The sequence below is a fragment of the Phoca vitulina genome, unplaced genomic scaffold (assembly GCF_004348235.1).
Source record: "Phoca vitulina isolate PV1807 unplaced genomic scaffold, GSC_HSeal_1.0 scaffold9, whole genome shotgun sequence".
Taxonomy (NCBI): Eukaryota; Metazoa; Chordata; class Mammalia; order Carnivora; family Phocidae; genus Phoca; species Phoca vitulina.
This window is the reverse complement of record NW_022589712.1, coordinates 28,217,670-28,245,283: the sequence shown is the minus strand read 5'-3', so window position 1 is coordinate 28,245,283 and position 27,614 is coordinate 28,217,670. Positions and strand designations below refer to the sequence as shown.

Genomic DNA, 27,614 nt, shown 5'->3' with positions numbered 1-27,614 from the left:
TGGCCATGTAACCGTCACGGGAGGAATATGCCCAGAGCAGAGCAGCGTTCTCATTGGGCAGATCAGCAGAAAGTTCAATCCCTGGCACGAGTTAGTAAGTTCCAGTCACACAAGTGTGGCTTTCTGGGACTGTTTCTACAGTAGCCAATATTTCTTGATTTTTATATTTTATCTGCTTCCTGAATAGTCCTTACTCCAAGTAAATATGTGGCAAGGTCTTTCTTCCAAGTGTGTAGCCTGCAAGGATCAGTTCCATTAATTTTACCAATAAAATAAAATACTGTAAATTATACTTCTCCCTATAATGTATGTATTTGTATCTTATATGCTTATAAAATTGATAGACAACTTGTGTGAATGAAATAGCCACGTGGCCATGTGCCATGATCCATTTTCTGTGAAGCCAGGAGAATATTTATTGTGGTTTAGCACTCTTGTATAGAGAGGCCCTGCACACTCATGCCCTAAGAGAGCACCTATCCCCCTGCTGAGTTAAAACCACCCATGGGGACAGGGGAGACAAAAAGTTGCCATGACTAGGACACAAGGCAGGACCTGGGTTATAGAAAAAGATAGCACATTCATTTTGGGATCTGTTAAATGTATAAATCTCTCCCCCAGAGCAGCGATTGCGATCCTTTAAAAACATTAAATCCTATCGCTCTGTCATTCAAAGCCCTCTGTGTCTCCCTGTTTCTCTCTGAGTTCCTAAACTGTCTATCATTCCCCCACAGCCCAGCTTCTCCTGGCTTGTCATCTCTCCGCCTTTATCTCTTCCTGCTCTCCATTCACTCCCTCTGCTCCAGGATGCCAGCCTCCTGGCTGTTTCTAGAACATGCCACGCATGTTCCTTGTGATCTTGTGCTTGCTGTTCCATTAGCCTGAAATGCTCCTCCCAGAAGGCCTCATGGTTCCTCGCAATTCTATTCAAGGCTTTGTTTCAAGTCACCTCAGAGCAGTCTTCTTAGGCCCTCCTCTATTTATTTTTTTCTGTTTATTATCCTCAAATTTATTTTTTTCACTCTGATATATATTTTTTTAATTAATGTATAATGTATTATTGATTTCAGAGGTAGAGGTCAGTGATTCATCAGTCTTATATAACATCCAGTGCTCATTACATCACATGCCCTCCTTAATGTCCATCTCCCAGTTATCCCATCCCTCCACTCTCCTCCCCCCCCAGCAACCCTTACTTTGTTTCCTATGGTTTGTCTCCCTCTCTGATTTCGTCTTGTTTTATTTTTTCCTCTCTTCCCCAATGATCTTCTGTTTTGTTTCTTAAATTCCACATATGAGTGAGATCAGATGATAATTGTGTTTCTCTGATCAACTGATTTCGGTTAGCATAATACCCTCTAGTTCTATCCACGTCATTGCAAATGGCAAGATTTCTTTTTTTTTTTTTTTTTTGATGTCTGAGTGGTAGTCCATTGTATATATATATACCACATCTTTATCCATTCATCTATCGATGGACATCTGGGCTCTTTCCATAGTTTGGCTATCATGGACATTGCTGCTATAAACATTGGGGTGCAGGTGCCCCTTTGAATCCCTATGTTTGTACCTTTGGGGTAAATACCCAGTAGTGCAATTGCTGGGTCATAGGGTAGCTCTATTTTCAACTTTTTGAAGAACCTCCATATTGTTTTCCAGAGTGGCTGCACCAGCTTGCATTCCCACCAACAGTGTGGGAGGGTTCCCCTTTCTCCACATCCTCGCCAACATCTGTCGTTTCCTGACTTGTTAATTTTAGCCATTCTGACTGGTGTGATGTGGTATCTCACTGTGGTTTTGATTTGCATTTCCCTGATGCTGAGCAATGTTGAGCACTTTTTCATGTGTCTGTTGACCATTTGTATGTCTTCTTTGGAGAAATGTCTGTTCATGTCTTCTGACCATTTCTTGATTGGGTTAGTTGTTCTTTGGGTGTTGAGTTTGATAAGTTCTTTATAGATTTTGGATACTAGCCCTTTATCTGATATGTCATTTGCAAATATCTTCTCCCATTCTGTTGGTTGTCTTTTGGTTTTATTGACTGTTTCCTTTGCTGTGCAAAAGCTTTTTATCTTGATGAAGTCCCAATAGTCCATTTTTGCCCTTGCTTCCCTTGCCTTTGGAGAGGTGTCTAGCAAGAAGTTGCTGCAGCCAAGATCACAGAGGTTGCTGCCTGTGTTCTCCTCTAGGATTTTGATGGATTCCTGTCACACATGTAGGTCTTTCATCCATTTTGAGTCTATTTTTGTGTGTGGTGTAAGGAAATGGTCCAGTTTCATTCTTCTGCATGTGGCTGTCCAATTTTCCCAAGACCCTCCTCTATTTAAACTGCAACCCACACGCACCCACCCAGACCAAGCAGCACTCCCTCAGCCCTTCCCTTCCCTGTTTTATTTTACCCCACAGCACCTATATCACATCTCTATAGGCAATTTATTTGTTGATTTTGTCTGTTGTCTGTCTCTCCCCAGTAGAATCTTAAGCCCTATGAGAGCAGTTGTGCCTTGTCTGTTTTGTTCACTACTATATTCCCAGGATCTTGAACAGAATTTTAAATTAAATTAAATTAAATTTTTTTGAGTATAGTTGACACATAATGTTAAATTAGTTTCAGGTGTACAACCTAGTGATTCAACATCTCTATACCTTATGCTGTGCTCACCACAAGTGTAGCTACCATCTGTCACCATACAACACTATTTCAGAACAATTGACTATATTCCCTGTGCCGTACCTTTTATTCTCACGACTTGTTCATTCCATAACTAGAAGCCTTTATCTCCCACTCCCCTTCACTATTTTGCCCATCCCCCCACACCCCTCTCTCCTGGCAACTATCAGTTTGTTCTCTGTTTTATAAGTCTGATTCTGCTTTTTATTTGTTTATTCATTTGTTTTGTCTTCTAGATTCCACATATAAGTGAAATCATATGGTATTTTCCTTTCTCAGTCTGACTTATTTCACTTAGCATAATACTCTCTAGGTCCATCCACGTTGTTGCAAATGGTAAGATCTCAACTTTTTTTTTTTAAGGTTGAGTAATATTCCTCAGAAACATTTTTGAGGAATAAATGAATAACTATCCAGCTGATTTGTAGCCTAAAAAAGAAATTAGAACCAGAGGTGTAGATTTAGTTGTATGGACGAGAATTAAAGAGGTGATGGTACTTATAAAGGGAGTCAGAGGACTTCTAAGTTCCTCACGTGCTAAGATTTTTACCTAAGTAATACACACACACACACACACACACACAAGCTCCATGTAGAACGATATATAGCCAATTATTTTCCTCAAAACAGTCATCTTAGAAGACACTTGAAAAACATATTTTGTGGACAAATGTGTTTGGGAAATGCTGTGTAATCTCACCTTCTTGGATATTCACAGTAAACATCAGTGTATTGAAGGATCTGAAAAATCTTGCATGTATTAGTCAGGATTCTCCAGAGAAACAGAACCCTGACTAATACAGATTTAGGTACCAAGACTGGTTCCAGAGGAACAGAATCTTAAGGAGTTTTCTGAATTGGTTCTCGGTTTTCTGGAATTAGATCTCTAATTTGATTAGATTTAAAGATGCTTATCAACCTCTTCCCAGTAATAAATAAAGCACTGATAATGCATGTTGTGATGTGGCAATAGAGATATGAAAAAACTTTGGATATCCCTGATCAAATACTTAGAAGAGACAGGTTTCTGGGTAACCATATATAAGATTCCTTTGAGCATTTTTGTCAAACTAACAAGTATAATGAGATTGGCTGGTTGCTCCTAATGTTGCTGGAAAAAGTGGGGAAAGAAAAAGATGAGCTGAGGGATTAAAATATCCAGCTCAAGAAACCACATAATGACCTGCAAGCTTCTATGTCTGCTCTGAAAGAGACTTATTTCCTATAGCTGTGGAGCTGAGATTCCTGAAAACCAAGCCCAGAATCTCATCATGCTAGTGGCTGAATTACAGTTTGAATTCCCAACATTGCAGGGTGTCTACTATTAAAGTGAGGGCCTTGATTGGGAAGGAATGGGATCCTGGAAATAGGAATGGGGACATATGGGAAGGTCCTGATGAAGCTGAGGACACAGAACCCCTAAATTCTGATGAGTTTTCTTTGCCAGTAGAAGCAGCCTCTTGACCTTGTCATTACAAAATACTATAAACTAGGCATCTTAAAAAGCAGAAATTTGTTTTCTCACAGTTCTGAAGGTTAGAAGTCCAAGATCGAAGTGTCAGCATGTTTGGTTTCTTCTGAGGCCTCTCTCCTTGGTTTGGAGATGGCCACCTTCTTGCTGCTTCTCACATGGTCTTTCCTCTGTACTCATCAGATTAGATTAGTTCCCATTCTAACACCCTCTTCTTAACTTGATCAGTGCTTTAAATGGCCTATCTCCAAATAGAGTCACATTCTAAGGTACTGAGGGTTAGGGCTTCAACATATGCATGGGAGGGAGGCACAATTTATTCCATAACACTGCAATTTTTTTTAAGATTTTTTAAAATTTATTTGAGAGAGAGAGAGAGGGAGAAGCAGACTCCCCACTGAGCAGAAAGCCCAACATGGAGCTTGATCCTAGCACCCTGAAATCATGACCTGAGCCAAAGTCAGACCCTTAACCGAATGAGCCACCCAAGTGCCCCTATAACACTGCAATTTTTTAAAAGTTTAATTTGTTAAAACTCTATGCTTTCCAAGAGCATTTGACTATAGTACTCTTAATACACATGTTCAATTACATATCAAAGAATAATGTTCCTCACTTTGGATATACATTAACACTGATCCAGATTTATATAACAATATCAATAATACTACTACTTAAACAATAAAAGCATAATACAATATAGAATTTATATAATGTCTTTTATGTATGTTTTTTATATAGTAACATTAACAATAATATTCTTAATAATAGAAGTTCATTACATAGTAATTGACAGAGTACTTTTATCCATGTGATTTCATTTGATTAGGTATACAGGGCAGATATTATTATCTTTACTTAATGAAACACAAAAGACCTCATAAAGCCTAGAATGGTTAAGACTTACCAAGGTCATACAGGTAGTAAATAGCTTCTCACATTATTGATTTCTTTACTTTGTAATACAGTTTTTAAATACTATATAATACCCATCATACCTTAACAATATACCATAGCTTCCACTTCAGATCAAGACATATTTGAACAGGGATGGAACCATATTAGTTAAGAGCACTTGCTTTGGAGCCAGTCACCCTGGTTTCAAATCTGCCTTCACACTCATTGGGCCAGGTCATCATGGAAAAGTAATTTAACGCCTCTACCCCTCAGGTATGATATTGATAACAATATTTATCTAAGGGAATTATTTAAAAGGATTAGTTAGTTCATGAGAAGTACTTCAAACATTACCTAGCACATACTAAATCCTCAATAAATGTTAGCTATTACTATCGAGATAAAAGTTACTAGCTTTAATAGCAAAATAATACCTATAACATGGATATAATATAATCAAATCAATCATTTCCTACTAAGTCCATTTTTGTCATCTGTTTTCCTTCTGAAAAAAAAAAAAAAAATGAACAATACTTGAAGATTAAAATAATCCTAAGTGCTATGTTGAAACAGAAGTGAGGGGCGCCTGGGTGGCTCAGCCGTTAAGCGTCTGCCTTTGGCTCAGGTCGTGATCTCAGGGTCCTGGGATCGAGCCCCACATCGGGCTCCCTGCTCGGTGGGGAGCCTGCTTCTCCCTCTCCCACTCCCCCTGCTTGTGTTCCCTCTCTCGCTGTGTCTCTCTCTGTCAAATAAATAAATAAAATCTTTAAAAAAAAAAAAGAAAAGAAAAGAAACAGAAGTGAAAGAAGAACTCCCAAATACCTCCTAGCCCTGAGCAGACTTCAGCAGGGATTGTGGTGGCCCGATGGTCCTTCTGAGGTCAGCAGACTTGGTGTGGAAGTCTCTTAAGAACACACTATCTCATGGGACTTCGAGTATTTCCTCCCTGTGATCAGCAACATCTTTTCTTGCAGTATTTTGGCAGGTTTGTCCTTGTTCCCGGCCAGATTCAGGAAGTTCAGAAGCACATGAAAACAAACAATTGATTAAAACACTTCTCTCAAATTATTCAATGTTCAAAAAAACAAGAAATTATTCAGCAATATTGGGACTTGGCCAGTATTTTATCTTATTAATTATATTTATTCATTCTCAATTGATAGGCCCATCGTTTTCTTCCCAACAAATACTTTTCTTGGCAGTGATTTTCATTAAACTTTTTTCTTGAAGTATATTTAAGTATAGGAAGTGATTAGACAGGGTATCGACGTATTTTACAAAAATTTACAGGCATTTTCATGACTTGGACTGTTTTGTCCTTTGTGCAATTTTCAAATTATGCTTTGTTATTAAGATCATTCTTAGTGATCATTATTGTTCTTAAGATCATCATGATTTTTTCCCTAAAAATCCCTTCTCTTGATTTCAATGATCACAGTTGGATGAATCGCAAGCCAACAATATAACGTGCTACTTTTCCAAATTTTGCTTATCATTTAAGATCCATCTAAATATCTGCTCCTTAATAAAAAAAAAAAAAAAACCTTCACAATTTCCCAACTCCGTGTGATATCCAAACTAATTGGCTTCTATTTCTCAATATAGTCACTTGACTAAATTCAATGGACTTTTGCCAATCATCATTTCACTTACCCTTTCAGCAAGATTTATCTGAAAACCATTCCCTCCGTCTCGAATTACTATCTTCCATGACACAACAAGCTTCTGGATTTCCTCTTACCTCCATGGCTTCCCCTTCTCCCTCAGAGACTCCTCTTCTAACAAGACATTAAATGTTATAGTTGCTCGGGCGCCTGGGTGGCTCAGTTGGTTAAGCGACTGCCTTCGGCTCAGGTCATGATCCTGGAGTCCCTGGATCGAGTCCCGCATCGGGCTCCCTGCTCGGCAGGGAGTCTGCTTCTCCCTCTGACCCTCCCCCCTCTCATGTGCTTGCTCTCTCTCATTCTCTCTCTCTCAAATAAATAAATAAATAAATCTTTAAAAAAAAAAAAAAAATGTTATAGTTGCTCAAGGCTGGGTGAGAGGCTCTATTCACTTCTCACTTCCCTTCCTGGGCAACTTCATACCTGCCCATAGTTTTATCTGACTTACAAATTTATATCTCCATTCCAGACATTCCCTCTTGGTGTCAGACCCATGTGTCTAGCTGCCTACTTGACATTTTTGCTTTGAAATCTCAGGAACACTTACACTCAGTGTGACCAAAGTTGAGCACATGAACTTCTCCTCCCAAATCTGGTCCTTCTGGAATTTCCTTTTTCTGTGATAAGCATAGTCATCCAGTTATGCAAGCCTGAAATCTAGGAATTATCCTTGCTATTTCCCTCTCCCTCGGCCCTTATATGCTATTCCTCACCATGTGTCAATTCTACCTACTAAATATCTCTAAAATCTATTCACCTCTCTACTCCAAGCTACCATCTTTTCTCACCTAGACTATTACAATGATCTCTAACTTGCCATTCTTGCCCTTCCCAATCCATTCTGCATACTGTACCCACAGTTGTTTTTTTCAATATGCAAATCTGATAACATCATCGTCCCCTTAAACTCATCCATAGCTTCCTAATTCTCTTGGAATAAAGTCAAACTCCTCAGCCTCCTTTGTCCTACAAAGTCCTGACACCTATCCAACCTCATTTTACACCGTACCCCATCACATCCCATCACACACTTTGGTCTTTTTGCTGTGATGCACTTGGTCTTGTTAGGGTACCTCAGATACGTCATCCTCCTGCCATAAGACCTTCAGAAATGCATTTCCACCTGCCTGGATTGCTGCACTCAGGGTGATCATGTAAGATTCAACCAGAATACTTCTGAGTGTGAAAGGGGCACTATTACTAATTAGACCAGGCAAAACAAAAGGCGGAAACTAAGCTTTTCCAGGGAAAATTGGGATATATGTTTACCTGAAATTAACTCGCATTCTTTCAACAGATTTCAGATTGAATGTCACCTCCTCAGGGAAGCTCAAAACAACCTCCCTGGCAAGGTGAAGTCCATTATAAGTTTAACACAATATATGCCTCTTTTGTTCCACTCTCCAAAGTTACACATTATTGTTCTTTGATGTCCCCTCCAGTAGACTAAACTCCATGAGACCAAGACTATTCCCAAGGTTCTTCACTATTGTATTATCTGCCAAAACTACCATGTGTCATAAATATCATGTGTATCATTTCTCAAATGAAGAACATAAAATAATGCCTCTTTGAGAATTTCCTTTTTTCTGTAATTGGCACAACCAATCATTCAGTGATGCAATGCGGAAATCTAGGAACTATCTTTGACACCTTCCTCTCCCTCAGCCCCAGGGTTCAATTCCTCCTTATGTCCAGGTTCTCTGTAGCCTCCTCTCTCTCCTCTTTGTCCTCTGCCTCTCTTTCTCCTCCCCACCTCTCCTGCTGTGTGTGTATACATATTTTTTTTTTCCAGAAATCTATCACACTCATCAGATACAAAGAACATCCCTTCCTATAACAAGTGGTTTCTGAAACTAGCGCTATTCATTTAAGTCTCTTGTCTGTAAGAAACTTGCTTACTGAAGACCTGGTATAAGAGTCTAAATCACTCTTTCAACCATAGTTCTAAAATGTGAAGGGACTTTCAATGTAAAAATTATATTTAAGTACATTTATCATAATGAGAACTGAGTAATGTATAAAATTGTTGAATCACTATATTGTACACATGAAACTAATATAAAGCTGTGTGTTAACTATACTGAAATTAAAATTTTTTAAATTTAAAAACGATATTTAATTTAAAAATTAAACATTAAATAATTACCTTTCAATTTTACCAACTGAAACATTTTATAGGATTACTAGGGAGCCATTCGAGGCACAGAAATTTTCAAGTTACTTATCCATACAAAATCATAAAGCCTACAATGCTTCTGAAAGAGGGATCCAAACCCAAATATTCCAGTACCATTAAACATTAGACTTCTTCTAGCATATACCATATTTGCTCATTTCTGTGACTCTCTTCTAAATGATTAACTATCTGAGTGCCAAGATGACATCCTATGGACCTTTGTATTTCCCTTTTCCACACCTACTTTCTAACACTTTGTATAATGTTGTGAATGAGCATTTGTTGAAATGAACTGAATTAATCTAGGATTTTATCAGAGACTTCCTTAGAATTGGCCCCTTTGCTGACTCACTTACTCAAAAGTTCTACTGACCTGCAAGATGCCTAGATCTCAAGTGGGGTCCAGACTCCCTGTGGTCTAACCTGCACCAGTGGGAACTCATCGGTTCCCATGTCATGGACCACAGCATTCCTATCATACTGGGCTTGCAATGCTCCCATGAAAAAGCACCAGGATAAACATTTGTCTTTCCTCGGGACATAGCTTTGGTACTTGCTTTTATGACCCTAAACTACCCAGCAGACAGAGGAGAAACAGCCTGGGAGATCAAAGGAAACCATGAATAATGTCATGGGTGATCGCACTGGTCACTGCTGTAGAGAATGGTGATAGTGGCCCCGTGTAGCAGTGGTTAGAGACCAAGTGCTCCCAAGGCCACTTGGCTTCTAATCCCAACTCAGTCACTTGCAGGCAAGCTCTTTGCATTCCTCGGTACAAGGGGGATGATACACACATCTCCTTCAGGCGGACTGTCATAAGGACTAGCCAAGCTCATACATGTACAGTCTTTAAAACAGTTCCTGACTTAGAAATCCTCCTAAATAATACCGACTATCATGGGAGGGGGAGATGAGGGGCCAGGCAGGAACCTCAGAAGAACAGTAAGTAAGTAGGAATACTAATTACTATTTTTGAATGCCTACCATGCGCCAGGCATCATGAAGGGGCGCGGGGGTGAGCAGGCACAGATCTATCTACACCTACATCCATAACTATAACATTTACTTAAAAACAACAAACTTTGCTTTGAAGAGATTCTAGAATTAAAAAGCATTATCCCAGAAATAAGTGAATAATGTGCAAGCTTACACCGTGTTTTCATTACTTAAGGCAGACCCAGATAACATATTCCCTAAAATGACTCAGCACATTATTTCCCTCATTCTTAATCTTTATAGGAAGACACTTTCTTTGTGTTCTTTTAAGTTCTTTTACAGTTTCTTAGAATTCTCTTCAGGCATTTCTGCGGCTTCGTGTTCAATACCTTTTTTATTAGACTCCTGTGTTCCTGGTGATTGTTACTTTTTTTCCCTCAACTTTTTTTTTCTCATTTTCCCTCTGTATAACCATCAAGCTGAAGAATGTCTAGTCTGAGTTGAAACCTACCTCACCTGCTTTAGAAAATAGAGGCACTGTTATTTATATATTCACCTTTGTAACATTCAGGTCCCAAAATGCACCTTCATCATAAAGTGTTTAATAATTCTAAGCCAAAATTGCAAGGTGGTATATACACAATTGTTCAGGCACTCTGACTTGGTGAAATTTCTCTTTTCTCTGATTTTGATATAAAGATCAAGGTTTCTAAAAAGAAAAGAAAGAACTTTGTTTCACATGCAACTGAAGCTGTATTTTGTTCCCTTTGCCAAAAGTGTGGTTTTGAACACCCAACTCCTGGTTTGTCTCTTTCCTATACACAAAGCCCTCTCAGCAACTGCCGGGGGATGCACAATTAGTGCAACGGATCAACAGAAGGAAGCCACCTACTCAGCCAGTTCAACACATAGTCCTTGGCGAGCAGACAGGCCCAGCCTCACTCAAAAAACCAACACAGAAGATTGAAGCCCCAAATGGGAAGTCGGGTCTAATCAACCATCTTGGATCTCAGGCGAGCTCACAGCACTCAGAACAGTCATCTCGGCCTGAGTTATCCAAACTGGCTGCCTGTACTGTGCCATAAATCTGCAGAGCGATCGAATTGCACAACCTTCCTCCTCTTTGTTTGGCTAGATAAACATCTCAGGAGAAATAATTCACTTTGCTAATTGAGAGTGGTCATCTAAAATATTCGAAGCCGCCAGCTGATGAAAGCTCCTGGCTGCGATTCGGGGGTCTGGGTTCTCTCTGCCTCCATTTTGCAAGTTCACAGCAGTGCCGGGCGTTAGCACTGCCTAAGGAAGCCCAGAGGAATACCCTTTCCAAGAGCCTCTCCTCTCCCGCCGGATCTGGGCTGCTCCACGGTGGCGTCTTTCTGACGCGACCACCAGCTCATCCTCCTTGCTCGGAGCGACACCGCTGCTAGGACTCTGCCCCCCGTGTTTCCCGCAGCTGTTAGCAGCACCTTCCTCGTGGTCTCAGATGCAGCGGGAGCACAGGAGGCACGGCTCCGTTCCTTTCCTGCCCCCTCCCCCCAGCCTGACGTGACCTTGACCCCACAACGGGGGCCAGACTCTGGTTCTCATGCTGTGGCCCGTGTTGCAGCCGCCGTAAGTCGCCGTGGCTGCCAGAGGCTCCACCATGTTTGCCCATTACGTAAGAGGCCGCAGAGCGTCCGTCTGCTCCCCAGCGCGAGCTTGAATGAAGCCGAGACAGCCCGAGAGGCCAAGCGGGCAAGAGGGCCATCCGGGAACCACGTCCCCTGGGACGGCGAGTGCCTGTCTCCGGGTCTTGGCTCCCCCAGCCACTCAGCTCCGCTCTCCGCCCTCCGCCCGCGTTTGCAGCCTGAAATACCCGAGGACGACCTGGTATGTTTTCGGCCTGAAGGGGCAAAAGAGAAGCAGCCCTTTCAAAATAAGAATTCCCCTGCTGTTTGTTTCATTCTGGAACACAATAAGGACAGGCTGAGGACACGACTCTGAGCTGTCAACACTTCCGACCCAGCTTCCATAGCACCTTTCACTTGCCAGAGAAAAAGTTGCTTAAGTTAAACAAGGGCCTAATGAATAGTCAAAATAATTGTTTAGCTTGGATATAAGGCCTTAGGTAAATAGATGATGGCGTGAGACCAGAGGCCAGAAAAAGCAGTCCAGCAGGACTCCACTTGTTCTGTTTCTCGGACATCAGCCCAGCGGCCTCTGCTTCTCCAGGGACGGGTGTTGCTGAAGTTGTTCTCTCTTCCCTGGAGCATATTGAAGCAATTTAGTATCAGAAGGGGCTCATAAAAGCAGGGAGAAAGGGAGAGAACTTTCTACATTAGAAATATATACTTAAGACATGAAGTTCACCTCAGCAGAGTCTCCAATAAATAGAATGTTCAAGATACAGAATGTTTGGCTTGTTTGTATTTAACTGTTCATGTGGAAAAATTTCTAAAATGCTTTGTTAGCCCACTTAGGATTGTCCTGCCTCCTGCCTTACTAGTATTTTTAACATGATTTCATCCTTTTTAAACACTATTATTTACTACACCTAAAGACCATCATTAGGTTTATGAGTAATCCCCTTCCAAGACCGTAATTGTAGTTATAGACAGAACAAGCATTGAAAAGGAACCTTTCAGGTATGGGTTTTGTAGGTTGTTGTTGTTGCTGTTGATTTGTTTTGTTCTGTTTGTTTATTTAGGTGTCCTTGCTATCAACTTGCTTCACTGTTTCTTTTTCCCCAAAACGGTGTTAAATCATGAAAATTCTACTTAATTAAGAACTTGATTAAATTAGTTGCTAGGTAATTTCAGTTCTACTGAATAATATTTTTAATAATTGCCTTCCATCTCTTACTTGAAAATAATAGATGCCTTGTTGATCCAGAACAGGATTTGGTTGTCTTACTCGTTCAGCCCATTTCCGCTGGACTGCTATTCAAATAAACAACATCTATCTGATTGAATCTCGAATTCATCAAGGGGGTGGATTCCCCTGGCATTCAGGTTCCAGGAATCATGATGAATATATCTTTGGTTTATTGGCAAATAGCAATCAAAGCATACCTTGGGCAATAAAAAGTGAATGCTTAACTATTTGTACAATTTCTTACCCTGATAATACAGGAGAGGGGTTAAGTACATGGGGTTTAAGAGCCAATTTTGAATTTGAGCACAAGCTCCACATTTATTAGTTCTGTAAGCTCAAACAAATTATTAAATTTCCACTGGCTTCACTTTCCTCATCTGCAAAATGGTCTCATAATAACACCTACTTCGCTGGGTTTTTGGGCAGATGATATTCAATAAGGCGTGTAAAATGCTTGGTCCAGTGTAAGGATTCAATAACTGTTACCCATCATGCTATTTTCATGCACCTTACAATTTCCTCACAAGAACCCTATGAGGTAGGCAAAGCTGCTGTAATTATGCTAATTACTTTAAATATTAGAAAACCGGACCTCCAAGTGGTTATTGATTTGCCCACAACCACCCAAGATGGTGAAATATTGATCCTCTCAGTAACAGGAGTCTCTGAATTACTCACGCATTGCCTTCCCTTCACCCATTCTGCCATGTGGTGTTATCTCCTCGACGTTTCCCTAAACCTAAAGCCTTACAAGATAATGGGCATCCTCTGCTTTAGACTGTCAGATGGACGAATGGAGTAAATTTTGGCAGAGGCTTTAAAACCTCTATTGATATTATACAGATTTTCTGGGAAAATGGCACCTTCTGAACTGCAAAGTCAGGAGGAATGCTTTGCTGATACTGAGGGGAAAAAAATACAAGTGGACAAGTGATTTCCAATTGGTGAACCTAAAACCCTTCAGAGAAGCCTACAGGGATGACACAACAGGTCAGCAAACCTAAAGCCTAGCCAGCTTTGTAGACCAAAGAAATACAGTCTCAGCCATGCGGAAGTTTTGAAGTATATGTCTACCTTCTAAAACTAAAATATAAATCATTTAGGCAATGCTGAATGTATTATATCATTTTGACATGCTGTATTTTCTCAGTAGCTGCTAAATTTCACCTTCTATCATGTGGGGGTCTGTGATTTTTTTTTTTTAAACCAAGTGTGCACACTCCTTAAAGTTAGTAACCAATGGTATTGAGGACAGAGCTCTGCCGTGAAGTTCAGTAACCTAGATTTAAGAACCAGCCCTGCTATTTCTAAGCTTAAAGGACCATAAACTTAGGCAGTCCCTTAAAATCAATAGCTGTCTACTGAGTGCCTTTAAAGATTTATTTACTTATTCCGGGGCAGGGGGGGCAAGGGAGGGAGGGGCAGAGGGAGAGAATCATCAAGCAGACTCCCCGCTGAGTGGGGAGCCCACTCAGGGCCAATCCCACGACCCATGAGATCACGACCTGAACTGAAACCAAGAGTTGGATGCTTAACCGACTGAGCCATCCAGGCGCCTCTACTGAGCGCCTTTGAAGGGCCTGAGCCCTGAGCTGGGAATGGGTAGGTGAACAGCAGTCCTTTGCTTTCTTCCCTGAGCCTCCTTTTTCTCACCTATAAAGTAAGGAGAATAATAGTGACTCTCTTCACAAGACTATTGTGAGGATCCAATGAGATAAACAAGAAAATAAATATACTGTGATGTTTGTGAAAGTGCTTTGTAAACTTTCTGGAGTGTTACAAACATGGGGTGTTCCAGACAAGCTGCTGAAGACAGGAAAAGCCTCTGACTCTCCCCAGTGGCTTCCCTGTAGCTGCTGGCCATCCACCCCAGGAACTTGCCACATGCTAACAGCATTCCTTTCTTTGATGTCAGATGATATTCATATTTATAAAAGTACCTTTCCATCTTTTCCTCCTCCTCCCACTTTGCTTTATTCCATAAATTATAACATTCCTTAATATCAGTATGGCACTATAATATCAGATTATACAAAGCATTAAATAAGGTACTAATATAAAATTCAAAGCACAGAATAGTCCAGAGGCTCACAGCTTGCAGTTCGTAAGCCCCAAATGCACACAACATTCATCTGGAAGGGATATTTTAAACATTGCCAGCGGTGCGGGTTATGGCTGAAGGGGATCTCACCCAGGCCTGGTTAACTCCAGGAGGTAGGAATGGAGGAGAGAAGACTGTCGCTCCTCTCTCCTCATAGGCTAAGGCCCCACTGCCACCTCACGTCTGGGAAAGAGTAGTTTATGGGAGCGGACACATTACTCATGGAACTGAAACCTTCCCTGATTCAGTTCTTCCAGAAATATAGTAGATCTCATGTATCTTTACCTCTCCTCTAATTCCATGCTTTATGTACTAATTGGCGAATTTTGTCTTTATATTTACTCTTGTCAACAGAAGACGTTCACTTAGAGTCTGTCATGTGCCATACAATACACAAAGCACTATGGAAAAATGCCAAACACATAATATGCATGATCCTTGCTTTGCAGGAGTTGAGAAATAAGTACACCCAGCATTTATTGCAAGGCAGCTAGTGTTATTTTAGATTCTCCAACCAATGACACTTTGAAGGGAGACAGCTGAGGCTAAGAGAAATAAATTTCCCAAGATCGTACAGGTAGCAAGTGTCTGAGCCAAAATTGGCCACAGTGTGTTCCATTCTAAAATCTGTGCTCTTTCCATTCTACATTACCTCCCTTAATCGGGAAAGGAGAAGACACATCACAAAGGAAAGTGAACACAGACATTAAAGGAAACCTACAAAAAAACAAGTTCTACAAACCCTAGCGACTATGTTATGTACAATGGTGGTGAAGCGTCCGAAGTACCTGGAGCTAGGCGGGCCTTCACTGAGCGAGTTCTAAAGCAGATCAGTGATACAGCCTGGGGGACAGGATGGTGGACACCAGTCAGAAGGCAACTGTGCTGGAAGCAAGAGAAATAACACTGGGCAATTAAACATGCTAATAAGAATAAAAGCTATAATCCCAGAACACCATTCGTCCTCCCAGATTCAGATGCCTCATCTTTGTGGCTCTCAGACTATGGACATTTTGTATTACTAAAATTTTCACAGATCCATCTTCCAGGCAGATCTAAAAGGGAGCAGAGTGCTGCTTCGCTCATTAGAGTATTGCCAAGTTCATTACACTCAGTATTCATTAAATATCCCTTCTCAAGTAGCTCTCTCTTATGCAAGGTGAATGGAAATCATTTTCCTCCTGACATTTGGTGTTGGTTCCAATGACATAAGTGGGTAGGAGCATTTGCAGAGGAAAAGTGAATACACTTGGCAACGTTTTCAAACATGTGTTTGGATTTTCTGTTTTTTAGGAGATGTACGACTAAGGGGTCAGACGGGGGTTCCTGCTGAACGCCGTGGCTCCTACCCATTCATTGACTTCCGCCTACTTAACAGTGAGTAATCAAGTGTACCTGGAAAGGAACAAATGTTTTAAAAAAAAAAAAACTGACTTCCCTCTGAACTTCAAAACCCTCGGAGGTCTGCCTTCCTTCCTCCATGTCTCCCCTCCCAAATGGAACTTAACCCTTTGTCTTTAAGTAAAGTAATTCTGGCACTGCCTACCTGCCAGAGCTTTAGTGAGGATCAAATGAGAGCAGGTCAGCTTTAAAAATGTAAGTCTCATGTTAACTAAGTAGAATTTAAATAAAAATTTGAGAAGAAAAAAATAAACTTCAATAAAGTGGGAAAAAATTAAAATTAAAAGTTAAAATAAAAATGTAAGTCTTAAGAACTGTGAAGCCCTATACAAGGAAGCTTATTCCTTTCATTATCCAGCACATTCTTTCCACCGCCATCCAGGACTAGACCAGATGAGATTCTATTTTATTGTTAAAACCTATTCTGCAGCTGCCCCTAGTAACTGTCTGTTGTCTCATTCTCCCTTCTTTATCTAATTGAGGTCCCTGAGGTCCGTTCTTACATTTCTGATAAAACTCTTCACTGTGGCAGAGCCCTAGAGGTCTGGACTTGCTGCTTCCTCCATTACGAATACTTCAGAAAGTCCTTAATTTCTACCTTTCCCCTTCATATACGACTCCTTATTTGGAGTTTTGCTCAACCTCCAGTTCATAATTCTGTTAATCTCAAATTCCTTTGGAAACCCAAACCAGTGACCAGTCACCCTGCCTGATTTCATGTCTTCTCACGATCGCAATCATCCTGCACTTCGGACTTGGAGGGGCCGGTGGAGGGAGAAAGTGGATAAATTTCACAGTTTGCTCCAAGGTTTTCAGTGTTTGCTTCTCCTGTCACTTCCCATCCATAAATTTCAAAGTTCTGGGTTGCACCCACATAGTATTACTTTCCTTTGGAATAAACAAGTTCAGTGAAAGAGGTAATTTGATTAACCTTGACCCCTAAAAATTACTAGGAGAAGTCAAAACTTGCTATCTTTAGATCCTCAAAAAGGTCATAGGGAGTGGAGATGCTTATAATCTCCTAGCTCATTAAACTTCCCTATCAATGTGCAATATCTGTTTTCTCAGCTCTTTCTGGGACACAGAGATTTGGAGTAACCTTTCCATACTAGAGATAACCTCCCCAACCCAGCCCCCAAAAATACGTTCTAGAAGACACAATTGATTTGCCAAGCCAGTGCACTACTGGATATATTGGGGGATATAGTGAGCTCTGATGGTGTCTCTTACCTTTCCATATGACCTCCACTAGGCTGTTCCAGGTACCCATGGAGGTTAACCCTTTGACAGTCTTCAAGACTGTACTGATTTCCAGTTGCCAGGCATATGGTTCCACCAAGCAAGATGGGGATGAGCAAAGGGTCCAGTTAGTTCACTGTCTCATAGAGACCAGGATTCTCCAATGGCTTCACCTACTAAGTGTGAGATGGAGAAAATAACCCAAAAAGCCTCTTTCAATATTAGACGAGATGTTATATCATTGTTTCTAATATAAGGCATGAATGAATTAGGAAAATAGGAGATACTTCTCTTTATAATTTCAAGGTCCCAAATGATACAATCTGTTTCTAAATTATCCTACTGTTAATAAGCAACATCAGCTAATAGTAGTTATCTTTGTAAGTGGGGTTATGGAATATTTCACTGTCTACATCATAGGTTTCTGTAACACTTGGATTTTGGGTTTTTTACAATTAGTTTGTTTTACTTTTATAACATTAAAAAAACTGAAAAAATATAAAAAATTTAAACAGAAAACCAATGCAGATAATATTTCACTATATTATTCACTATATAACAAACCACTTACAAGCAGGTGCCGTCCTGTTACCTCTCTTCTGTAGGTCCTCCAGAAATTTCCTAGTGCCTGGACTCACCCCCAGTCTCCTTTCCCTGGTATGAGATGCTGTCTGTCCCTCCACTCCCATTTCACCCCATCGGTTGCTCATGACCGTCCACACATTAAGTGTCGGTGTTGGCCATCCATTCTGAAATTCCCTTTCTCCTCTGCTCAGCACTCCACTCTAGATAACTCCTTCACTTATGTCTCTTTATCAGTAAAGCATGCTAAGACAATATCAATTTACCTTCATTGTATTTTGCTTTATGGTGGACTCAGTTTTTTTTCCTAGATGTATAAAACACATCCCTAAATAGACTACAAGATCCCAAAGAACTGACCTCTCACTAACTTTTGTTAACTTACCAATTAGATCAAAATATCCCCTCAAAAAGAGTATATTAAATAATTATAAACATCAGTCATCTCCTACATTTTGCTTAACAGCTCAAATAGGACTGAAGCCCTCTGAGGTTTTTCCTTATTTGTGGTACTATCCATTCCATTGTCAAACGCCTGCTATACCTGCTTAGAGAGTTGAGAATAGAATCCACAACACGACTGTGGTCACTCTTCACCATTTCTAGATTAGCCTGCAATTACAGCAGCTTGTCACCAGGTAGCAGCAGGTGTGTGTCTGTCTGTGTTGCTTACAGTCACTTAAGATGTCATATTTGTGTCACAGCTCCTACTACTTTATATAGAGCCTATTTAATGCTCTTTAATGTCACTCATGTTCTTGTTGAGGTTTGCCTGCCTGAGTTGTGAGTATCTGCTTTCTGCCTAAAAGGAAACATTTTAAATATAATTCTATAAAGATTTAAAGATAAACTCCAAAGGGACATTTTGGGGACTTTCTCCTAAAACTTTTATTTTACCAGCTGATTCCAATTCTACACAGTAAGTACCAGACTCACTTAAAGTGATTTTTTGTATCATTTATCTTCATTTTGGGTCATTTTTTTCCAAGTATAAGCAGAGACCGAAGACTTCATTTTCCTCAGGTGCTTGCAGTTTTGCTTTCTCTGCCAAGGTAGAATCCAGGTAGGACTTTTTTAAAAAGGCCATTTATAGGAAAACCCAAATCACCAGAGCCTCTCTCCCCTGTGTCTGCATACCGGAAGCCTTTCTTCTAAAATGCTTAGTGAAATCCACATGGCAGCCACTCCCTGTCAAAAGTATGGCTGGAGGTTTACCTTCAACCCCCCACTTCAACATATGTCTTGAATGGCTGGAACATGTGTAACAAAAATGTACATTAAATAGTAAGGCCCAATGCATTTCTGCACTGGCCCTGTTACCTACTGCCCCAACCTACCATGTGGAGCAAGAAGACGTCAGAATTATTATCTAAAACAACTTTCTATCAGAACAAAGTTTCTAGACATTAAAACTGATAACTAGAATGAGATTGGGCCAATGACAACCAAGGCAGTAAATCTGTACTCCTGCCCAAGCGTGTCTCATAAATAAGATTTTATTGGCAAACAGCCATGTCCTTCATTTACAGCTACTTTCCAACAGAGACCATATGGCCCACAAAGCCAAAAATATTTACTGTATTGCCCTTAACAGAAAAGAGTGACTAACCCTTAAGTTAGATTTTTAAACAAAGTTAAAAGTTTATGACATCTCCATAGGTTCATTCAGCCTGGCCTATTTTCCCTTGTTAAAGTCATTTAATCCCCAGTGCCATCACTTTACTTTGAAGAATGGACTCACATTGACTTAATTTACATGAGATAAAAGTATAAACAGAAAGGGAACTTCCTTGCTGATCCAGATTTTAAATTCCACAGTTATAATTTCTAACTGCACAGACATTGTTCTGGAAGAGGTATCCCTTTCCCCTATTTTTTGAAGACACGGTACTGCCATGCCTATGTACTTGTCTACATATAAGGTGAGGATATATACCTGGTTTGCCTGGCATAGTCAAATTTGCACCTGTTGTCTAGGCAAACTTATTAATGCTGTTTTTCACTCCCTAAGTATTCTGGTTTAGACAATAATTACAAGGCCAATGGATTTTTATACTTTTTCCTACCAAAAAAAAGTTACTTCAAGACAACACCTCTTAAATGTCACTTTCTTTTTTTTTTAAAGATTTTATTTATTCATTTGAGACACAGAGATACAGAGAGAGAGAGAGCATGAGCAGTGGGAGAGGCAGAGGGAGAGGGAGAAGCAGACTCCCCACCGAGCCAGGAGCCCAATGTGGGGCTCGATCCCAGGACCCTGGGATCACGACCTGAGCCAAAGGCAGACACTTAACCATCTGAGCCACCAAGTGCCCCTTAAATGTCACTTTCAATCCAGGAATAAAGATCAGAAAATCCTCCTCATACGAGACGCATCCAGACCCATGCATTTCTTTATTGAGAAACATGTAAGATAAAGTTACCTGTTGACAGCCAGTTTCATTTACTGTTTATATTTTATACAATTTAGAAAAGAGCCATTTGTATGAATTTTGAGAAGCTGCTCTGGATAAGTAGCAGAAAAATGTGGCTTCAGCACCATTGTGTGGGACACAGGAATCATAGACCTTTAAAGAAGAGGATTATCCTTACACCTAAACATGGAGGGGCAGAACAGAGGGAGAGAAAAGAGTGACAATTATTTTTATTCTGCATGAGATGCGAAAACAGGGACCTGGAAGAGGGCAGGAGGAATGGGAATGTAATGACTCCGTTATCCCAATGCCACTGTCCTATAGATTTATGTCATTACTTAACTCTGGAGGGAAACGAGAGAAGAGAAAACGGAGAGACAGTGTTCTGAGAAACGGGTGGCCCACATAGGCGAAAACGTCGCAGAAGCAATCACCATTTTCTGCAGAACAGGTGGCTGCAGCGCCCCGTGTACATCTCCGTCTCCTGGGTGAATGTAATCAGTAGGCTGAGTAGATAATGGCTAGGTGGAGATGTTCCCATGGCAACCATTTCAGAGCAACACAATGTGATTTCCACACTCGCGCGGCAAAGGAAGTGACATACAAAGCAAACATTCCCAGCGACTGTGGAGCTTGAAGGAACCAGGCAGCTTCAGCTGGAAGTTTTAGGGCAGCACGTTTCGGCCGCCACGGAGAGCCTGGAGCTCCACACCAGCCACGGGGCTTTGCAGGCTGAGGAGGTTAACTGGCTCTTCGGCTTTTCCTGTCGGCTAGTTTGCTAATCTTGATCTTTAAAGTTCTATTCCTCCAGATCTGCCTCTCCAGGCAGGGCCATTTTAACTGCACAAGCATGAGGTAATTTTAGTAGAGCTACAAAAAGATTTCCTTTGCTCATTATTGTTGAAATAGAACTAATAAATACTATTTATTTATATATGATATATAAATATATATGTATAATATATAAATATATATTATAATTATATATTATATTTATATGACATACATATTTACACATATGTATTATACATACATTTGTACATACGTATTTATACATACACATTATACATACATTTATACATATAATACCTATGTTGTATAATACATAATTATACAAATATTATATATAAATATATATAATATAATGTAAATATAAAATTATATAAATAATGTATAAATATAATTAATATATAAGTATATAAATATATAATATATATTTTTGTGGAGGAGAAGTGACCCAGAGTTTCAAATCTTTTTAAAAGCTGCCATCAAGGGGTGCCTGGGTGGCTCAGTCGGTTAAGCATTTGCCTTCGGCTCAGGTCATGATCCCAGGGTCCTGGAATCCAGTCCTGTGGGCTCCCTGCTCAGCAGGGAGTCTGCTTCTCCCTCTCCCTCTGCCCCTCCCCCCCAACTCGTGCTCTCTCTCACTCTCTCTCTCTCAAATAAATAAAATCTTTAAAAATAAATAAATAAATAAATATAAGCTGCCATCTAAAACATAACACCCTGCAGAAATATAAAATACGTTCACAGAAGAACCATCAACCAAAAGCCACCCAGCGTGTTACAAACCATCTGGTACTAAGTGATGCCCCCCTCTTAAAGAGGGACAATTTCCTTACAAACTCAGTTTTCTAAGAAAGAATTCCTAGCAGATGGTGACAGCCTCTCAGTCATCTTCTTAAAGGTGATTCTTTTTTTTTTTTTTAAAGATTTTATTTACTTGTTTGAGAGAGAGAATGAGAGAGAGCGAGCACATGAGAGGGGGGAGGGTCAGAGGGAGAAGCAGACTCCCTGCCGAGCAGGGAGCCCGATGTGGGACTCAATCCAGGGACTCCAGGATCATGACCTGAGCCGAAGGCAGTCGCTTAACCAACTGAGCCACCCAGGCGCCCTTAAAGGTGATTCTTAATGTTACCTATGAGAACCACACAAAATGTAAAGAACCAAAATTAAAATGTTACAGGGTGAGATGTTGTTTAAGGGTACAAACTTGCAACTAGTAGATAGATAAGTCCTGGAAATCCAATGCACAGCACAGTGATTATAGTCAACAGTGCTCTATTATAAACTTCAAAGTTGTTAGGAGACTACATCTTAATTATTCTCACCACAATAATTAAATGATAATTATATGACCTAACAGAGGTGTAAGCTAACACTGTGATAATCATATGGCAATATATAAATGTATCAAATCAAACACCTTATATACTTACGCTTACACAATATTACATGTCAATTATGTCTCAACTAAAAAAGAAAAAAAGAAAGAGAAAATAAAGCATCCTTTAAAAAATGTTATGGGATGATTTGAAAGAAGTCATGTTCAGAAGATGATATCCAATTCTCCCCAAAATTCAGGCCCCCAGCCCCATGCTCTGCAAGCAGAGAAGGGGGGTGCCGGCTGGGACTAACTCAAGACTTCTTGTGAGCACCAGGGTAACACTCCACAATTTCAAAGTTCAAGAGTTGTCTTCCCCTAGAAGAAAGACAAGACACTGATTGTGGTCGTGGTTCCTTTCTGACTCACCTGGGTCATGCTCCATGCTGTGCACCCAGGATCTGTGGCTACAAGCGCCCCAGCACTCCACATGGGGAAATGCCAGATGGATGGTTAGGATGTTTAGCCACTGAAATGCCACTGCATTGCGGAAGACACAGTTGATGTTGGCCTCACTGTTTTACTCATTCCCTGTCACTATTCATCAGTGACTGTCAATGGAGCACCTCCCGAGGTAGACATGAGCCAGGTGCTAGAGATACAAAGATAAATGAGACATAGCCATAGTCTTTGAGGAATTTGCAGAGACATAAACCTATACATTTTGATGTGTTCTGATACATTTAATAATACATGCATGTATACTAAAAGTATGCATAATATGAGAAACATGTATGTGTATACAGGATTCAGAGGAGAGCATGATTAACTTTGAGGAAGTTGGGGAAGGGAACAATTAACTCAGTCTTGGGAAAAGAGGGAAGGCATTCTGGAGGAATTAAAATATGAACAGTACTAAAGCAACAATGAGGTGAAGGAGGGCTGCACACTAAGGCCAACGTTTTTAGAGCCATTCTAAAATGTGCTTCAAGACTGAAGGAACCAGGAAGGAGTCATCAACAACTCTACTCAACTAGATATAAATTTTATTGGAAGATGAGGTATTCAAGTAGGAGCCAAACAAAGAAGTCAAGAGAGATCATTCAATATACCTGACTTTCTGGGGAAAGCCATAATAAAAAAGAAACAGTTTTCACCTTCTAAAGCTAGAACTGAAAACAGCCATTGCCTTTTGCTAACCTGGCTGACATTGTTTAATGGATTTATTATTTTGTATATGAGTGATGAAAAATAGAAAATCGAAATAGGGAGCCCAGTATTTCCTCTGGGTTGTCACTCATTCATTCAACAAATAGAACATCTACTCTATGCCAAGCAGGCCGTGAGGCCAAGGTGCCCTGAGCCACACCAGTAACCATGGGGCTGGGATAGCTCCTGTCTCAGACAGCCGTGGGACTGGAGTCTGCCAAAGACACCAAATGCAAATATCTGAACAATTCCTTTCAAGTCAGCAAGGACTGTGGGTAGCAGGGTGACACTTACAATATCCTGTACCTGGGCTGGGGATTCTGAGTGCTCAAAAGGAAACTGTTAGATATTCCTTTACCCTTAAAGACCTAACAATCTCACTACACGGGCAAGACAAACATACATTAAACTATACAAGGACTATATAAGAGCATAAATGATCTAGTTCTAAAAGAATTGACAGAGACAACAAATCAGAGAGAAAAGAAGGCAGAGATTACTGAAGTGCTCTGAGCAGGAAAAGAGGACTTTATGGTCTTGTGCTGAACTCTGAAAGATAAGATAGAGCGTTGTCTAGTTAAGGAATTGCCTAAAAGTGAGACTGAGCTGACATATGGGAGACATTAAGTCATTAAGTGGGAGAAAGTCCAGAAAGTAGTAAAGTATGTTGACTAGAGAGAAAACGAAAGGCTTAGAATGCCAAGATAAAGAACTTGAACTTGACTCATTAAGCAAAGCGTCACCAGAGAATTTTGAGAAAAACATAGACAGAATAAAATAGTGTTTAAGAAAATTAACTAACACTCATATGTAGGAGGGGCAGACTCAGTAAATCAAGAGAAACGTGATCAGACTGCAGACTATGATGGAAGTAGAAATAAGGTATAAATCCAGAGATGATGTGGAGAAAAGGGGATAAAACATGATACTGAATGCTGGGAAATCCCAGGGTCCATCTGGGCCACCTGAAGAACTGAGAGGAGATCAACCGTGAATAAAGTTGGAGGGTGAGTTAAGGAAAGACAGTGAGCTCAGGGACAGGTTGTTTGCAAGAATGAAGGGGAAATGTCCGAGAGAGCTGCAAATAAGGGACTGCAGTGCAGGTCAGAAAGGCCTGATTTGGAAGTTCTGCTTGGGAATCACGATCATCCATGAGCCATATGGCCAGAACAGGTATCACCAAATCAACAACTTCATTCAAGGGCCCCTATAATGGTAATGTATAATAAGCTTGATTTAGCAAAGTTGAGACTACCGATAATAAAACCCACAAAGAAGTCAGTCTCACCAGCAATTTATTTTCCTCTGTGAGAAGCTATTTAGACACCACGATTCAGACACCACCCTACCTCACATCGTGGATTCTGTCCCGTACAAACACAGTTGCTTATGTCAGAGCCCAGTGGGTTTGCGAACTCACTTGAATGTAGCACAGAGAAATGACCATTTTCTACTGTAGCACTTCTGTGAGTAAAACCCTGACCCCCTCAGAGTCTTTCTGGTATAGTGGCTTCTTTGGATTTCTGGAGACAGTAAAATAGAGGGAAGCCGGAGTATATTAAGTTTCTTTTGACTGAAGTTATCCTATGAGTCACTGAGCTAGAATGAGTTGTTTGTTAAATAAAATTAAATTCAACCTCCCACCCAGAAGGAAGCACCAGTCTATCTCTTGTGACTTCATTAGTAAACAAAATGAGGGGTTATGTCCTGTCATTGCTACCCTACCTTCAAAGTCCGAGAAGATTTAAATGACTTGCCATGGTCCATATCTAACTATACACGTGAAAAAAGAGAAAGAAAGTGTTCCAGCCTTAGACTCTTTTGTGTGTTTCCGAACTGAGATCTCAGGGTTCACACACAAGGTCAAGAAGATGGTGTTCTCTCTTAAATAGCAACCCAAATGGCCATGGGGCACCTGGGTGGTTTATTACTCATGAGTAACCTAAGAAGGGAGGACAGTAGAACCCATGCCTGAGGGAAGTGGCAGCATTACTAAGGACAGTCCCCAAGGGAACATGGCTAGTGCGATGGCACCTAATGACAGCCACCACCACAGCTTTGAGATGAGAGGTGCTCCATCCCAGGTTGAGGCTGCAAGAGGCCAGAAATCCCTCTTGAGAAGGCCCCCCAAGGCTAGAGGTCTCCTGAAGGCCAAGAAGCACAGGAGGGCCACTGTAAACACCAGAAATAGCCGAGGTCCTGCCCACCTAACCACAGGCTGCTTCTCCTCCTGGCCCACCGTGGTGGCCCAGCCCAGAGCCCCATGCACACCACGCTCCCGCTGCTAAGTGCACGCTCTAAACCGTGCTTAACGGAGGAAGTTGGCACAAAGACAAAGAGCTTTGAAGTCAGACCCAGGTTTGAATCCTACTTCTCTTGTGAGTGTGGGAAAAGTGCACAAACTACTCTCTGTCCACACCTGTGGAAGGAGATTGTAACACCAGCCTCACTGGGTGGAGGTGAGAAGTAGATGAGATCAGTGTGTCCCGCAGCCTGTCTTGCTTGTAATAGGTCCCCAGTAGATGTAGCTGAACTTTGGATGTATCTTCTCCCTCTACTGAGTACACCCCTCCCCAGCCACCTCTTCTCCTAAGAAGTATCTATTCACTGCTCAAGCTCTATCCCAGTGTTATGATCTTTGCAAAGCCTGCTTCCACCCTCCCAGGGGACTGATGACTCATTCTCTCCTCTGTGCTCCCACCACATCTCCAAGAAAGATCCGTCACACCGTTTTGAAACTGAACTCTGGAGAGTGTATTTCAAAACTTCCTCAGGCTACCCGATGCAGCAAGCCTGGCTCTGGACCTTCCATGAGTATTAGGGAACCACTGATAGAGGTCAATTATGCCACACACATGTTACAGCAAATAATAATAATAGCTAATATGTGTGGAGCTCTTAGGTTCTAGACCCTGCTTTACATGCTTTGCACAGGATTGATGCATCTAATCCCAACCAGATCCCTAGGAAGTAGGCACTACTATTTCAGATGAGGAAACTAAGGCCCAAAGAAAAGAAATAACTCACCCAAGAAATAACTTGTAAGCCAAAGTCCAAATCCCAAAAATCCAATACCGGAGCACAAGGTGTTCACCATAATGTACTATAATTGCTTTTTAGAGATGAATTTTAATGGTCAAAGGCAATACATGTATGCAATATATTCCTTTTCTGACTGCATATATAATTACTCATATTAAATATTTTTCATACATTATAATAGTTATTTTCTTTTTATAGTACATTTAGACTCTCTCCTTTTTGGTATAAAAATGCCTCAATATCCTTGAACAAATATTTCTATAACTTAGTGAGAAAATATATAATCACACATCAAAACACTAGATTTTGCAACTTTTCAACTATATAGTCCTACTGCTCTGGCAGAAGGTGCCAAACGACAATCACTCATTTCATTATCTGGCCTTGTATTCTTTGATAAGGAGAATGGTGTGGCGGTGACAGCGGAGGACACTTGTACGCCGTCCCTAAAGAAGAAGGAAATGGAATTGCTATTGTGACAAAGTCAGATTTGAGGCTGCTTTAATTTTTCTCCAGGGGGAGTTGGTTATTTCCTGTCACTCAAACTGTGCATCGTCGACAGAAAGTTTCTCAAAACGCTTACAATATGTTAAATAAAAAGAAGCAGGATCTTAAAGACCTCGGTTATGTTTTTTAAAATACACCAAAATTTTAACAGGTGTCGTTTCAAGATGATTATTATTACCTTCTTCCTTTATTCTATTTTTTTCTAACGTAAGCATGTATCCCTCTTATAATCAGAACAAAGAGGATTTTATTAAAAAGAAAAGGCAATGTCAATCCGAAATGGAATATTTTTTTTCTAAATAAGGTAATACCAAGATCCAGAAAATGAAGCTGCCGCCATGGGC

General features: G+C 40.6%; 1 protein-coding gene across 2 annotated transcripts in view; it reads left to right on the top strand.

The window, feature by feature from the left end:
• PDE7B (phosphodiesterase 7B) overlaps positions 1–27,614 on the top strand; it is a 316,742-nt gene that overhangs the window by 225,755 nt on the left and 63,373 nt on the right. For both annotated transcript variants that reach the window (XM_032407821.1, XM_032407820.1), the window contains one exon: positions 16,066–16,149. In XM_032407821.1, the coding sequence (XP_032263712.1) occupies positions 16,066–16,149 (84 nt within the window). The remainder of the gene's footprint in view (positions 1–16,065; positions 16,150–27,614) is intronic.